Source organism: Bos javanicus, chromosome X (assembly GCF_032452875.1).
Source record: "Bos javanicus breed banteng chromosome X, ARS-OSU_banteng_1.0, whole genome shotgun sequence".
Lineage (NCBI taxonomy): Eukaryota > Metazoa > Chordata > Mammalia > Artiodactyla > Bovidae > Bos > Bos javanicus.
The window spans coordinates 54,612,053-54,629,423 of NC_083897.1; the positions used below are offsets into that span (position 1 = coordinate 54,612,053).

The 17,371-nt window shown below is 43.6% G+C and overlaps 1 protein-coding gene across 1 annotated transcript; it reads right to left on the minus strand.

The window, feature by feature from the left end:
- Nucleotides 1-3,734: 3,734 nt before the first annotated feature.
- Nucleotides 3,735-10,165, minus strand: ESX1 (ESX homeobox 1). The gene is made up of 4 exons (XM_061409299.1): nt 9,949-10,165; nt 9,338-9,755; nt 8,172-8,217; nt 3,735-4,218 (listed from the first exon to the last, which is right to left on the minus strand). The coding sequence occupies exons 1-4, from the start codon at nt 10,010-10,012 to the stop codon at nt 3,889-3,891; spliced, it is 858 nt and encodes a 285-aa protein (XP_061265283.1). The 5' UTR covers nt 10,013-10,165; the 3' UTR covers nt 3,735-3,888.
- Between the last annotated feature and the right edge of the window lie 7,206 nt (nt 10,166-17,371).

Here is a 17,371-nt window from a genome sequence, read left to right on the forward strand (position 1 = left end):
GCTCTCTGCAACTAGAGAAAAGCCTGTGCAGCAATGAAAAACCAGCACAGCCAAAAATAAAGAAATAAAATTATTTTAAAAAACCTGTCAGCCAAAGCTGCCACCTTTATAGGTCTTTACATACCATCTGTCTCAGGTAAATGAAATGATTAGCCCATAGTCAATTTCTAATAATTTTTAATACATCAAAATAATTTCATTGCAAGTGGATTCTTTACAGTCTGAGCTACCAGGGAAGCCCCTTTCTTATATTAGGATAAGTAATTTCTGATCTATGCTTTGGAGATTTTTGAAATGCACTTAAGAGGATGTTCTTTGTGAGATTATTTTAAAAGACCTCTCCTTTTTAAAACCTAGACTGAGGGGAACCTATCATACCCAGAAACATTTTGCATATTCCTCTGCCCCCATCCCACCATTCTTCTTTAAATCATCTGGCACCTGGAAGAAATATATATGTTTTTTAAAATAGTATATTTGTCTTTTGAAGACCTCTGCTTATGGGAATAGGTATTTACTTTTTTGCTTCTTCCAGGCAGACTGAGATGAAAAAATGTCCTGTCTGTTTGTCAGACTGGATCTGAGAGTGAACTGTAGGATTTGTACCCTGGGTACTATTTGAGTCTTGGGATGGCAAGGCTCTATGGGGTCCTGGAGCTTTGATTTTTATAGACCCTGTAGTTCCAAGAGGACTTAAAGCATTGAGGAACCTGTTGTTTAACAAGAAGAAAAGGGGGCAAAAATGAGAAATGAAGATGGTTGTTTCAAAATCATTGGGTGAAGATGGCAATGGGCATGCACTGTCACATCCTGGATGTCCCTCACTCTGAACAGGGGCTGGGGCCTCTACAGTAGCGATGACCTCCTTGCTGCAGGAGTCTCACATTTGATACAACCCCTTTACTGATGTTTGGTATCTGTATGTGTGAAGGGAAGGAAGAAAGGAATGAAAAGTATTGGACAAGTCAAGAAACACCTGGAGTAACAGGCAAATTTGGCCTTGGACTATGGAATGAAGCAGGGCAAAGACTAATAGAGTTTTGCCAAGAAAATGCACTGGTCATAACAAACACCCTCTTCCAACAACACAAGAGAAGACTCTATACATGGACATCACCAGATGGTCAACACCGAAATCAGACTGATTATATTCTTTGCAGCCAAAGATGGAGAAGCTCCATACAGTCAGCAAAAACAAGACCAGGAGCTGACTGTGGCTCAGACCATGAACTCCTTATTGCCAAATTCAGACTTAAATTGAAGAAAGTAGGGAAAACCACTAGACCATTCAGGTATGACCTAAATCAAATCCCTTATGATTATACAGTGGAAGTGAGAAACAGATTTAAGGGCCTAGATCTGATAGGTAGAGTGCCTGATGAACTATGGAATGAGGTTCCTGATATTGTACAGGAGACAGGGATCAAGACCATCCCCATGGAAAAGAAATGCAAAAAAGCAAAATGGCTGTTTGGGGAGGCCTTACAAATATCTGTGAAAAGAAGAGAAGCGAAAAGGAAAGGAGAAAAGGAAAGATATAAACATCTGAATGCAGAGTTCCAAAGAATAGCAAGGAGAGATAAGAAAGCCTTCTTCAGTGATCAATGCAAAGAAATAGAGGAAAACAACAGAATGGGAAAGACTAGGGATCTCTTCAAGAAAATCAGAGATACCAAAGTAACATTTCATGCAAAGATGGGCTCGATAAAGGACAGAAATGGTATGGATCTAACAGAAGCAGAAGATATTAAGAAGAGATGGCAAGAATACACAGAAGAACTGTACAAAAAAGATCTTCACAATCCAGATAATCTCCATGCTCTGATTATCACGGGACTCGTTTTTTAAAGAAGTGATTTTTTTTTTTTTTTTTTTGCCACGCTAAGCGGCTTGTGGGAATCTTCTGATCTTACTTCCCCGACCAGGGGTGGAACCTGTGCCCGCTACAGTGGCAGCACGGAGTCAACCACTGGACGGCCAGGGAAGTCCCAAAGAAGTGATTCTTATAACATGAAGGACGTTAAAACGTCCTGGGACACCTGCAAATACTTCTTGGCCGAAGAACCAGAGTCTTCATTCGTGGCTTGGCCCCTTTTAATTTATTTGACACATCCGTAGGGAAAACAGATCAGTAGTATAATTCTAGATAAAGGGAGGGAGAGAAGAGGAGCGGAAATGGTAGTGGGGAATGCCTGCACTTCTGCCAGGTATACAGTACCGCCCCGGAATTAGGCGCGCTTTAGGCGCCTGCAAAGCGGGGTTCCTTAAGATGCGCAGCAACCTAACACAGCAAATGTTGCCTGCGCCAGGAGCTGGTGGAAGGGGCCCGTGCAGCACAGGCATTCTTGGATACACTAAGCACTCGGCAGGCTTTTACACTTGAACTCTGTCGTGGGTTCATTACTAAAAATCTGAAGTCATTGGAGCTTTCATAAGAGGCGTGTGGGACATCCTGCAGCTTGCATCTGAGCACCTGGACTATGTTGCAAACTCAAACAGTAAACTCCAGCTCCCGAAATGCACGGTGGGATCTGATTTCAAAAACCCCGTGCAAAAAAAAAAAAAAAAAAAAAAACCACGGGCAAACAGCCTCCAAGCTTATCATTTCGTCCTAACCACTAGCCAGATTCTTGGACTTTGTGGATTTTGCGCGCGAATGGAGCAGAATCATATAGTCCCATCCATTCCTCCAACTTCTGCTCAGAGCCCAATGCAAGAATAACTTCACCCTACTTTGCTTGGTTTGCTGGGGGTTCCGCGTCGTCCCTACCCCTACCTCTCCACCTTTTCCTCTGGGAAAACAAACCGAGTGGCATTGGTGAATTGCGCGAGGGTTGGGCGGACGAAGCCAAAGTTTTATCCACCCCACCCCTGACCCCAAATGGCTCTCGCAATCCAGCACAGCCCCTTCCTCCAACCAGACATTTCGTCCAAGTTGGAAGCAGTCGATGAAACTACAAGTTGGAGTCATGGTTCCCGGAACAAGAGTATCCACTACCAGCACCACTCTCACGTGCACTCGCCCTAGTTTACTTCCACGCCCTGGTCCCAACCGCAGACCCGTGGGGCCACACCTACCCCCACGAGAGGCAACGTGAAACCTACTAGGGGGCGTCTGACTCCGGCGGGTACATTTTGAACTCGCGGAAGGCAACAAAACCTCTATATAAGGCACAAGAATAGCAAGAATACACAGAATGTCTTACTCTGTGACTCCATGCACTGTAGCCTGCCAGGCTTCTCTGTCCATGGCTATTGAGCTCCTTTAATAGAAGATGTCCCCATCTGAAAACACACTGTACCTCACTAACGGCTCATACCTTCCCATCCTGCATATGTACACACTCCCAAAGGGGAAGGGTACGGATGGAGTTGGGGGGAGAACATGTGGTCAGTGTAAACCCGCTACAGGCACTGGGAGGACTCTGATGTGCATAACCTATTATAGTGACTTAGACCCATTACATTATGGAAGGAAGCATCTTTGACCTTCTGTTTGAATTGCATTGTCAAGAGTCGGACACAACTGAGCAACTTCACTTTCACTTTTCACTTTCATGCATTGGAGAAGGCAATGGCAACCCACTCCAGTGTTCTTGCCTGGAGAATCCCAGGGACGGGGGAGCCTGGTGGGCTGCCATCTATGGGGTCGCACAGACTCGGACACGACTGAAGCGACTTAGCAGCAGCAGCAGCAATTCCCATACACACACCCACTTAGCCCATTTGACACAATCGATATATTCCTTATTTTATCTTTATTGGAAACGTCATGTGCCCTCCTGAAACAACTGGCACTCATTTTACACATTTAACAGGTTTCTTATTTTTTGTGCACAACGTATATGTAGCAGAAACACCCTTTGGAAAACTGCATGAATAACATATTCAGAAACGGGGGCCTACAAAATGACCGATAGGGGCCCATGCCAAACCTACAGGGGCCATAGCATAGTGAGGCACAGGCACCGGCTGTGGGAAAGGCATCCTCCACGGCCTGGGTGGCAGAGGTGCAGGCAGCACAGGTGGTGGGGGTACCCCAGGGGGCAGGCCTGGACGTGGCACTGCAGGAACATATCTCCATCCAGGCTGGAATACATGATAGGGCCCATTAAAGAATACCCCCATAGGGTGGCCCAAGGCAGCAGGGTGCACATTTCTAAACATCAATGCCCTCTGGTATCTTCTCCATTTGGCCCTTCGGTTTTGAAACCAAACCTTCAATCAGAGGGAAAAAAAGAGATGGCTTTAGTATACTGAACAGTTAATGTCATACTAGAAAACACCCACCATGCAAATCTGCCATTGAGATTTTACACTGCCGCAGCAGAAGCTATTTCCTTATTGCTAAACTCTGTTAGGAAAGTAAACAGCTCACGTCCCTCAGTTAATCCTTAGTGAGCCAAGCCTAGTCCAGACTTTGGCACATTGAATTGTCTGTCATTTTTAACATTCCTTAATGAATTTTTTTCAAGTCTTAGATGCAGGCCTAATTGATGAATTGCACCGGGTCCCTGCTGTTAATGTCCATGCCTGGGAGCAGATGCTATGTCAATGGAGGCTCGATCATGGGAGGCCCAGGGACTTTGTGTGGCTTGTCTTGCTTGTTGCTTCAGCAACACGAGAGTTGCTTAAGTCCTGGTCACTGACTTGATATTTTAGCTGTTAGTGTTAAGGAAATTTTAGCTTAACTAAACCAAAATTCACTAAACCCCAAATCCTTTTCTGCAGATAAGATACTAAGTACTCTGTTGTCATCACTGTCAATTTTGCATGCTCCAATCTGCCCTACCCTCCAAACCTTCCTGGGTTCAGGACAAGGGCAGCTTATTTGGTTCTAGCTTCAGTTTCAGGATGCCAGACAAGAGCCACTGTTTACCCACAGTGTTAGGGTACCCGAGGTCCTGCCAGCTCTACTCCTTAACCAGGAGACCCCAATCCTATCACTCATCCCTAAGGCAGGAAGGTCTAATCATGTCCAGTCCTGTGGGGACAAGGGTCACAAAAGAGGCTCCTCTCTAAATGCTTACCAATCATTAACAAACAAACAAGTTATCAATTAGACTTTACTTTTCTATTAGCATAGCAAGTGATGGGGTTTACCCTGTATTTAATTATTTTGGACCTTCCCAAACTGCAAGTTTTAAGCTGTCTTTTCTCTCTCCCATTTTAGGATTAGGTGTCCTTCTACTACATGCAAATATAGTCTGAAGAAGGCCACTGTAATAAAGCTCATTCTTGAGGGATTCAAATGTACCTGGGGTCTAATCTCCCTAAACATAGCCAAAATCTCATGGATGGCAAATTTTAGTATGGGCCAATATTAGGTCCATATTCTCAATACTGGTTTCATTAAGCAGATCTGTCATACTTGCACAAGATGGGTAGGGGAAGCATCTATTAAGTTTCTTGGGGGAAATCATGCTGCAGTATTTGGAAATATACAAGAACATTATATTTTTCCTTACTTGTGTTTTCTGGCTCATGTTCCCTTCAGAAATCCATTGAGAGGACTATGTAAACCGAAGGATGAGGAAAAACAATTCAGCAAACTTTTCATCTGGGCTTACCTTGTCTGTCAGATTCGTTTTGAGACCAGGCCTGAAGTTGGTCCAGCCCGTGGCATTAGGATGCCAGCATCCGGTGGTCTGCTTTTCTGCACACCACTGACAGATGCACAGTGTATTTCCATCACTGTGCTCACATATGTTGTTGTTTAATGGCTAAGTCATGTCTCATTCGGAGAAGGCAATGGCACCCCACTCCAGTACTCTTGCCTGGAGAGTCCCATGGATGGAGGAGCCTGGTGGGCTGCAGTCCACGGGGTTGCTAAGTGTCTGACACAACTGAGTGACTTCACTTTCACTTTTCACTTTCATGCACTGGAGAAGAAAATGGCAACCCACTCCAGTGTTCTTGCCTGGAGAATCCCAGGGACGGGGGAGCCTGGTGGGCTGCTGTCTCTGGGGTCGCACAGACTCGGACACAACTGAAGCGACTTAGCAGCAGCAGCAGCATGTCTGACTCTTTTGTGATTCCATGGACTATAGCCCACCAAGCTCCTCTGTCCATGGGATTTTCCTGGCAAGAATACTGGAGTGTGTTGCCATTTCCTTTGCCAGGGATCTTCCCAATCCAGGGATCGAACCCAACTATCGGCTTTTTATGGCTGAGCCACCAGGGAAGCCCTGAACTCACACTCGTGCTATAGGGCAAAACAACTAAGCCATCTGATATATGTGTATATATAGATATACATATATATCCATACATATATATTCATACATATTTATACATACATTCATACATATATATCTAATCCATATATATATGTCTATATCCATACATATAGGAGAAGGCAATGGCAACCCACTCCAGTACTCTTGCCTGGAAAATCCCACAGGTGGAGGAGCCTGGTGGGCTGCAGTCCATGGGGTCGCTAAGTGTCCGACACAACTGAGTGACTTCACTTTCACTTTTCACTTTCATGCATTGGAGAAGGAAATGGCAACCCACTCCAGTGTTCTTGCCTGGAGAATCCCAGGGTCGGGGGAGCCTGGTGGGCTGCCGTTTATGGGGTTGTACAGAGTTGGACATGACTGAAGCGACTTAGCAGTAGCAGCAGCAACAGCATCCATATGTATATATATATCCATATATATTTTTGAGGGGGGCAAACAAATATTTCTTTGATATAACTATGGTGATCTATACTTTACTAAAAGTGACTGAAATAGTCACCTTTTGACTTCATCATCTACAGATTTGTAATCACTGCCTGAATAAATGAAAAAAGTACTTTAAATTAACACAGGTGAGAATTTGGCCTGAAATGAGATCACCCTCATAAAATCCACCTTTTTAAAACAATATCAGCAAAAAGGATCAACAAAATCTTAGATGTTAAAAATTCAAGGGAATATTCACTTATGCATTATTAGTTTCATAAAGTTGAATTTGACTCTTCTCTAACCTTTCACCCCTTCTTAGGTCAGGGAAACTTTATTCAAAATTATTCTTTCTCTTTTTTGGATTCATTTTTTTCCTGGTTAGAAATAATATTTATTATTCCCTCCTACCATGTACAGATTACTTTTCAGAAACATGAACGTATTATCCATGTCTTCATCAATAACAGTTTGTAGAAAATAAACTTAATTCATATCTTGTTAACAATATAGTTCTATCATTTTTTTGAAACAATAGCCATTTTATTTTTCCATGTTAGTTCAAGAATAGCTTCAAGTTTTACATTTCAGATCAAACCAAGACAATCTTTGTTTCTAGGTAATTGCCTGACAGAGCCCCCCTCCCACCCCCTAAAAAATTCTATACCCTGAGTGATAAACTCTTCTTGTACATTCAGCAAACTTTATATTGGAAAAGAAAAAGAATAATTGAGATAGGTACTTACTCTCATGCACAGTAATAAATCTAGCTGAGCTTCTACTCCTTCATTTTTAAGGATGATTTTCCAAAGCTTGCAAACTTTTCCCCATTACTACCATAACTGCAATATTTTAGCAATGTTTTCAGGCTGACATCAAAGTCCTCCAAAAAAAAAAACCACTAGAATTTAAGACTGCCACCTGCCACCTCTACACTACTTCGCAAAAACACTTAAAAAACAGCAGCAAGAGGATTAGGCACTGGGATTTGGAACTTTAAGCCACCCCCTTGACAGTTTCAGTTTAACTAAACATATGTTAGTTACTCATGTACTATGCTCTGTGTTTGAATTATTCCCTCACACCAATGTCTAATATTTGTAATTCACTCCTTTAGCTAAGACCTTATGCCCAGGTTTTAAGTATTTTAAATAACTGAGTACAGTTGATCTTTCTTATAACCTAGCTTTTCAGAGTACTAAAGTGAATGCTTCCCAGGTGAGACTGAGCCCCAGTAGAGTCACATAGAAATATTCCTTTAGGGAATACTAACAGCCTCCCTAAAGGATGCCAGTGTTAGAAGATGAACTTTATTTACTGGAAAAAAAACCTCTGTGTGTGTGTGTGTTTAGAGAGGAGAGAGGTCTGTGTTCTACTTTTTTCCCTGTGTGTGTTTGTATGGAAAAAACAACAAAGCACACCAAATTGAGAGTTTTCAGGACAAAATGTAAAGCATGTTTTAGAATGGCTGCCCGGCCAATCTTAAAATTAAGATTTACTAACCTGCACTCTTCTTTCAGCCAAATTCAGACGTCTTGCAATGTCCTCTCTGATGGGGGAAAAGTGCAAATTCAGTATTTGGAATTTTGGATAAAATATATCATTTACATTTCTGTAAATTAAAATTTTCTGTAATACGGTTTATGGTTTACTTAGGGTCTTCCCGTGGACAACTCACCCATTAATTAAAATATAAAAAGGGAATACATATTAAAATTCCTGGTAATGTGCCTGTTACTTCAAAATGATTCAATTAATTTTTCCATTTGTGCAACAGCAGAGAACTAACTTGAAAATCTTTTCACTTTTACGGAGATCCCTCCGTAAAAATAACTAAAATGACAATCCCCTCCTTCCCCCGCAAAAAATTGGCATTTTAAACCCAAGTATTTCTGTTTACTGTAAAAGGGAGCGGTGAACTCTCATGGAGAAACTTCAAGCCATATCAGCCAAGCAATCAAGGGTGAAGGACGTATACAATGCAACCATTAAGGGCGCCCATAAACCTCACACCGATTCGTCCTGATGCCCCATTCCTATGGGGACAGAATAGGCCTTCCCCTTCGTACTCTATGGAGAAGGAAATGGTAACCCACTCCAGCATTCTTGCCTGGAGAATCCCACTGACAGAGGAGCCTGGCGGGCTACACCCCACGAGGTCGCTGAGTCCAACACGACTGAGCAACAACCACTTCGTACTCTAGGGGGCTCCGGCCCGGGCTTTTTAACGGTCAAAGCCTGGAAACAGCGCTCCACGTGGCAGGGCCGAGAGACCAGGGTGAGCGCTAGGAGGCGCTCTCCTCGTGCACAAAATTTAAACGGCGTGGAAAAAGCGGAGTAATCACGATAAAGTTTTACTGCAATATTTAAAATATAAAAATGCATGCAAAACCCCACGATGAGCAAATTACCAAGATTTTAAATTAAATAAATATTAATCTGCCCTGCTTTACTTGTTCCACCCTAGTCCCGCCCCTCTCTTGCACCCCTGCAAGCTCTGCAGGGTTTGGCCCAACCTCCGCGAGCTAGGCAGACCCGGCGCCCTCGAGCCTCCAAAGTGGCTTTTGGCCCGGGAGAGGAGGGGGAAGGGTCCTGGGAAAGAACCTAAGGCGTCCTGGAAGGCGCGCGGGCCAGCGAAGAACTGGGCGTCTCCGGAGCCAGCCACTTACCGTGCAAACACGTCGGGGTACTGAACGCGGCGGAAAACTCGTTCCAGCTCCAGCAGCTGCAACTGGGTGAAAACGGTACGGCAGCGGCGCGGCTTTACTGCCGCATTCTGGGGCCCCTGGACGGCCTGGGGGCCCGGCTCCTCCTGCTGCGGCGGGGGCTCAATATCGCCGCCGTTGCCCTCACGGTTTTCGTCGCCCTCACGGTTTTCGTCGCCCGCACGGTTTTCGTCGCCCGCACGGTTTTCGTCGCCCGCACGGTTTTCGTTGCCCTCGCGGTTTTCGTCGTCCAGGAGGTTGGAGTCGGCCTCGCCAAAGTAGTTTGCGGCTGCGGCTGCAGCTGCTTCCCCGGGCTCAGGTGAGGACCGAGTTTCATCTTCCACTCCGTTTAAAACCTCTGAGATCAGGGTAGGCTCCACATCTGGAAAAAGAGGAAAGCAAAAGGGAGAGACTGGGGCAGGCGGGCTTGGAGCCCACGGTGCGCGGGCTGGAGGGGGTCGGGGCCGTGTTGGAGGAGGAGCTGCTATGCAGTATCCCGTCCACCCGCCCTTCCCAGGGAAACTTCCTTTTCTGGGATTTGCTGAAGCACCTGCCATCGCCGTCTAGGCACTAACCATGCAGTTCGTCCTCGCCGATTCCCAAGTTGTGGAATCCTATGTCAAAGTGGCTGCTGTCCATGCTTTGCTGTCGATGAAAGACTGCGCTTCTGCAGACTCTGCGCTGGGGGTGAGGCGATCCGAGGATCTGGGCTCGAGTTGGGACCAGCGGTCTCGAGCTGCGCTCTTCTGGCGCCGGGACCTCTTCTGGCGCAGATGCTGGGGCTTGCGCGCCTTATATAGCGGTTTTGTTGCCTTCCGCGAGTTCAAAATGTACCCGCCGGAGTCAGACGCCCCCTAGTAGGTTTCACGTTGCCTCTCGTGGGGGTAGGTGTGGCCCCACGGGTCTGCGGTTGGGACCAGGGCGTGGAAGTAAACTAGGGCGAGTGCACGTGAGAGTGGTGCTGGTAGTGGATACTCTTGTTCCGGGAACCATGACTCCAACTTGTAGTTTCATCGACTGCTTCCAACTTGGACGAAATGTCTGGTTGGAGGAAGGGGCTGTGCTGGATTGCGAGAGCCATTTGGGGTCAGGGGTGGGGTGGATAAAACTTTGGCTTCGTCCGCCCAACCCTCGCGCAATTCACCAATGCCACTCGGTTTGTTTTCCCAGAGGAAAAGGTGGAGAGGTAGGGGTAGGGACGACGCGGAACCCCCAGCAAACCAAGCAAAGTAGGGTGAAGTTATTCTTGCATTGGGCTCTGAGCAGAAGTTGGAGGAATGGATGGGACTATATGATTCTGCTCCATTCGCGCGCAAAATCCACAAAGTCCAAGAATCTGGCTAGTGGTTAGGACGAAATGATAAGCTTGGAGGCTGTTTGCCCGTGGTTTTTTTTTTTTTTTTTTGCACGGGGTTTTTGAAATCAGATCCCACCGTGCATTTCGGGAGCTGGAGTTTACTGTTTGAGTTTGCAACATAGTCCAGGTGCTCAGATGCAAGCTGCAGGATGTCCCACACGCCTCTTATGAAAGCTCCAATGACTTCAGATTTTTAGTAATGAACCCACGACAGAGTTCAAGTGTAAAAGCCTGCCGAGTGCTTAGTGTATCCAAGAATGCCTGTGCTGCACGGGCCCCTTCCACCAGCTCCTGGCGCAGGCAACATTTGCTGTGTTAGGTTGCTGCGCATCTTAAGGAACCCCGCTTTGCAGGCGCCTAAAGCGCGCCTAATTCCGGGGCGGTACTGTATACCTGGCAGAAGTGCAGGCATTCCCCACTACCATTTCCGCTCCTCTTCTCTCCCTCCATTTATCTAGAATTATACTACTGATCTGTTTTCCCTACGGATGTGTCAAATAAATTAAAAGGGGCCAAGCCACGAATGAAGACTCTGGTTCTTCGGCCAAGAAGTATTTGCAGGTGTCCCAGGACGTTTTAACGTCCTTCATGTTATAAGAATCACTTCTTTGGGACTTCCCTGGCCGTCCAGTGGTTGACTCCGTGCTGCCACTGTAGCGGGCACAGGTTCCACCCCTGGTCGGGGAAGTAAGATCGGGAAGATTCCCACAAGCCGCTTAGCGTGGCAAAAAAAAAAAAAAAAAAAAAATCACTTCTTTAAAAAACGAGTCCAGTGGTCAACACTGTGCATACTTTTACTTTTTTTTTTTTTTTACAACCACCATTATTATTCCCCCCCCCCGCCTTTTTTTTTTTTTTTTTACAAAGAAAACTGAGCCCCAGGGAAGCCCGGCAACTTGACCGCAGGCTTACAGCGAGTTTGTGTACTTTTCAACATGTTCTTGCTGTCTTATTTCAAAGGAGTAAATAATGGTGCGATTCCAGGAGGAGTGGAGGAGGGTGAAAGGTATTTTGCAGAAGCAGGCTATTGGGCAGTCTTTAAAAATCTTGAGTGCCAGGGGTCTCTACCTCCTCCTGCTCTGGCTCAAGCCTCTTGCCCCTGCAACTAGCAGCCCCCGCTGCTGCTACTGCTGCTGCTCCTAAGTTGCTTCAGTCGTGTCCACCTCTGTGTGACCCCATAGACAGCAGCTCACCAGTCTGCCCCGTCCCTGGGATTCTCCAGGCAAGAACACTGGAGTGGGTTGCCATTTCCTTCTCCAATGCATGAAAGTGAAAAGTGAAAGTGAAGTCGCTCAGTCGTGTCCGACTCTTAGCGACCCCATGGACTGCAGCCTACCAGGCTCCTCCGTCCATAGGATTTTCCAGGCAAGAGTACTGGCGTGGGGTGCCATCGCCTTCTCTGGTCATTTCAGTCATAGTATATTCACTGTGTTGTGTAACCATTGCTATTATCAAATTCAAAAACATTTTCATCATCCCATAAAGAGACTCCATACCTGTTAACAGTCATTTCCCAGTCCCCCTCCCTGGAGCCCCTGTTAAACACTAATGTATTTTCTATTTCTATGGATTTCCCTATTCTGTGTATTTCACTCAAATGCAGTCATACAATTTGTGAACATTTTTGCCTGACTTTTTTCACCTGAAGTTATCTCTGTTGTGCCATGTATCAGTACCTCAATTTTTATGATTGAATTGTATTCCATTGTACAGATGGACCACATTTTCTTTATGCATTTGCATCTGGTGGACATTTGAGTTGTTTCCACCTTTTGGTGATTATGAATAACAGTGCTTTGATTGTTATGAGCAGTCGTGTACAAGTTTTGTTGGAATATCTGATTTCAATTTTGAGGGTATAAATTTAGGACTGGAGTAACTGGGTTATATGTTTAATTTTTTGAGGGAACACTAAGCTGTTTTCCACAGCAGCTGCACTATTTTACATTCCTACCAACAAGGTAGGGTTCCAATTTATCCATATCCTCTCCAACCTTTGTTATTTTCAGGGTTTTTAAAAATTACAGCCATCCTAGTAGGTGTGAAGTGGTATCACTTATGGTTTTGATTTACATTTTCCTAATGATTAATGATGTTGAGTATATTTTCATGTGCTTAACTGGCCATTGTATATCTTCCTTGGAGAAATTTCTATTTGCGCCTTTTGCCTGTGTATTAACTGGGTGTTTGTCATTTTGTTGTAGAGTTGAAGAGTTCTTTATATAGTTGAATGCTAGACTCTTTATGATTTGCAAATATTTTCTACCATTTCCCAAAAGTGTAAATTTTCTTTTCACTTTCTTATTAGGGGCCTTTGATGTTTGCAACCACAAGCCTGCCCTCATGTGGTTTTGGAGTTCAAATAAATACTATCGGCATAGCCCAGTTCATTTTTAGTGGCAAATCCAGACATATGGCAGGAGCAAATCTGGTCCTTTCTGGAGGAGTCTACTTCTCAGACTTTAACAAGACCCTCACAGATAAAGCTAGCCAAACATACACACAGTTTTTAAAAAAGCCACTATCAGCCCAAATAATAAACTAAAGATGTAGATCTCCAAAGTTACTATCAGATGCAAACAACTTAGAAACATGTTTAAATAAATGAGAGGATATAAAAAAGACAAGGAAGATATATAAATAAATAAATATCAGAAAGAACCAAATAGAATTTCTAGAAATGGAACTAAAAGATGAATGTTTTTACTTATGTGGTAAAATAGACATCATGTAAAATTTACTGTATTAACCATTTTAAAGTGTGCAATTCAGTGGCATTTAGTACATTCATAATCTTGTGCAATCATTATGACTATCTAGTTACAGAACATTTTCGTCACTCTAGAAGGTAATTTGTACCCATTAAGCACTCACTTCCCATTTCCACCTTCCCCATCCCTTGGCAACCATGAATCTACTTTCTGTCTTTATAGATTTACCTACACTGGACATTTCATATAAATGGAATCATAATATTGGCCTTTTGTGTCTTTAACTTAGCATTATGTTGAGTTCATCCATGTTGTAGCATGAATCAGTATTTTATTTCTCTTACTAGGAGGCATCAGGCATCAGCCTTCAGAAGCTCAATGCTAGGATAAAATGGATCTGACATCCCCATATAGCAGCTTGAGGTGACCTAGGTGTGGCTTTGGCACTACCACATCAAGATGGCACACTTGCCTGCCATCTCCTTGCTGAAGGCAGACTTGCTGATGTGGCCTCAGTAGGTTTTACACAGGGATGCACTCTTGAAAACCAAATTTCTAGTTAAACCACTCTATCCATGAGGAGTCCTGCCAGGCAACACTCCCTTTGTGAAGGAGCTAATGATCCTTGAATGAAGACCAGGAATCTTGATTCTGTCTGTAAACTGAATCAATCTCTAGATGGGTTTTAGGGACTCTAGCAGTCAAGAAAGCGGTACCATTATGGACATTTTGTACTCATAGATTACATTTCTGCTGCAAGTGGGGGTCACCTATCCCAGCTGTGGCCAGCAGTGAGGGTGGGGTAGAAGGATTTTTGGTTTCTTAAGGCCTACAGGAGCCCATTCATAGCACTGTGTGGTTTCTAATTCTTAGTTCTCCCTACAGGGGACTCTAGCTAAGCATTTGAAATATTTTCAGTCCTTAACCAAAATTTTCTATATAGCATCCCTGATAATCCACCACAAAAAAGACTGACAGGAAGAGTGGGGTGGCTTCTGATGAAACACCAGTGATGTGATGTCAGTTTTTATTAATTATCGTACATAGATTATTCATTCATGTCAAAAGCCAAAACTTTGGCTTCTTAAAAAAAAGAATAAGCATAGATATAAGGGGCATATGGAGGTTTTTCATACCTCCCTTGTGAGAATCATAGTTTTCTGTAATTCCTTCAGACTCTTAAGACTGTCTGTATACTGACTAAGTGAGAGGAAAGCTCTCTGAGGCTATTTGCATATGTAGTCCTAGCCTTTAGAGAGGACGAGAGGAAAGGAAAGACAGCCTGGAGATAGATATCTGTTACTACTTGCAATTTTATGTGGCAGTAAAAGTGATTGATATTTGCATTTCCTATCCTGTCTTGAAACACCACATACCCTTCAGGTTTGTTCTATGGAACTGAATCTTTTGCACATGAAATTCCAGTCCAGACGCTGGGCCTTTTTTGCTGTAACCAAGAGTCAAGAATAAAATTCTATGATGTTTCTTTAAATTCTGCCCAATTTTACTCCAATAAAAATTAACTTAAAAATTCTGCCCAATTTCTTTGGTCAGTGTTCCCAGAAAGTTTGCAGAATGACTGCTGGTAATGGCTACAAGCATTGATGCATGAATCTTTACACTACCTGGGGCATCCTGGGCTCAAGCTTCTAAAGGTCTGCTCCCTACTGCTGCATAGGGGTCCTTCAGAGGGAAACTTTTCATGACCGTCTTGATCCTTCCTATGATCTAGGAAAGTACTTTTCAGTCTACCTTGTGTGTGTCCATGCTCAGTCGTGTCTAACTCTTTGTGATGCCATGGACTGTACCCAGGCTTCTCTGTCCATGGGATTTTCCAGGCAAGAATACTGGAGTGGGCTGCCATTTCTTACTCCAGGGGATCTTTCTGAGGCAGGGATTGAACCTGTATCTCCTGTGTCTCCTGCATTGGCAGGTGGATTCCTTGCCACTGAGGTAAGGACCTCAGTTTACAGTGAAAGAAAAATGCAGTCTGGTAATTACCATTGGCTTTCAGCTATTTCAAGTCGTGTATTCTGACTCAGTGTCAAATAATGTATACAGGGGCCACAGAAGTGAGCAAGGCCTGGAGAGAAAGAAAATATATGAGATTTTAATATAAAGCAGAACAAGACATGTGACACAAGAGAGGAGCAAAGCAATCTTATGGAAGTTCAAAGGAGGGAGAGTTCACACCCAGTACAAATCCAGAAATGCACGGAAGATGTGAAATTGGAGATGAATCTTGAACTGTGATTGGGAGTCCTTTTCTTACTTTTTAAAAATAAATACCATTTTCCTTCAAACTGCAAAAGTAATGGTTGATTGCTGTAATAAATTTGGAAAGTATAAAGAAGCCACAAATGACATCAAATTATATAAACTCACCCATAACCTTGTCTATCATCCATATGTGGTAACAACAACTTTCTTTTTTTATGTATTTTTTTACAAGTTCTTTATTACAGTTAACTATATGATATTTTATCTTAGTTATCTACCGTTATATAATAATTATTTCTTATACTTTAAAGTTTTTAAATTGTAGAGTATGATAGTTTATTATTCATTCATGTGTTCTCTCATTCAGTCATTCTACCAATATTTATTGCCAACCATACACACTTTTATATTTCAGTGTCAAGGAAACTGCCTGACGTGTTTTGGATGGTCAATAAATATTTATTGAGTGAATGAATAGATTTCAAGCACTATTCTGAATTACCAGTTTTCTTAATTGTTTTCCCCAGTGGTAAATTTTTTTCCTCTTTTTTCCCCCTATTTTATAAAAAGTACATTTTTGGGCATGAATTAGTTGTGGGAAGAATTTCAGTGGGTAGAGTTCAGAGATTGGAGAGAGTCTAGGCAGATAGCTCAAAATGAAGATGACACAAAAAGAGCATATTTATGGGCCAGGAAATAGTTCAGTTTGGCTGGAGATGAACTAGGGGAGACATGGGAGTCAGGATTGAAATGTGGTAATAGTTCCTCGCGTGTGTCTAGAAGTTCCTAATTTAAAGAATGCTTTCATGAGCATTAGTTTACATATTCTTATGGCACCCAACTCCAGTACTCTTGCCTGGAAAATCCCATGGACGGAGCAGCCTGGTAGGCTGCAGTCCATGGGGTTGCTAGGAGTCAGACACGACTGAGAGACTTCACTTTATTTTTTCACTTTCATGCATTGGAGAAGGAAATGGCAACCCACTCCAGTGTTCTTGCCTGGAGAATCCCAGGGACAGGGGAGCCTGGTGGGCTGCCGTCTATGGGGTCGCACAGAGTCAGACATGACTGAAGCAACTTAGCAGTAGCAGCATGGCATTATTATTTCCATTTTATAATAAATGAGAAAACTGAGGGTGAGAGAGTTTGACCTGCTCAAGTTTGCACAGCTAGTAAGAGACAGAGGTAGACTTGGGCTTTGAAATATATATTTAGGAGTTTGGGTTTCATCTTGAGAGTAGTGGGGGGTTGGAAAGGTTTTTTTTTTTTTTTGTAAGTTAATTTATTTATTTTAATTGGAGGCTAATTACTTTACGTATCGTAGTAGTTTTTGTCATCCATGCACATGAATCAGCCATGGGTGTACATGTGTCCCCCATCCTAAACCCCCCTCCCACCTCCTTCCCCATCCCATCCCTCAGTGTCATCCCAATGCCTCGGCCCTGAGCGCCCTGTCTCATGCATCAACCTGGACTGGCAATCTATTTCACATATGGTAATATACATGTTTCAATGTTATTCTCTCAAATCATCCTACCCTCGCCTTCTTCCAGAGTTCAAAAGTCTGTTTTTTTACATCTGTGTCTCTTTTGCTGTCTCGCATATACGGTCATTATTACCATCTTTCTAAGTTCCATATATTTATGCTATGAACATTCATGTACAGGTTTTTGTGTGAGCATCAGTTTTATTTCATTGCTAGAAATCCCC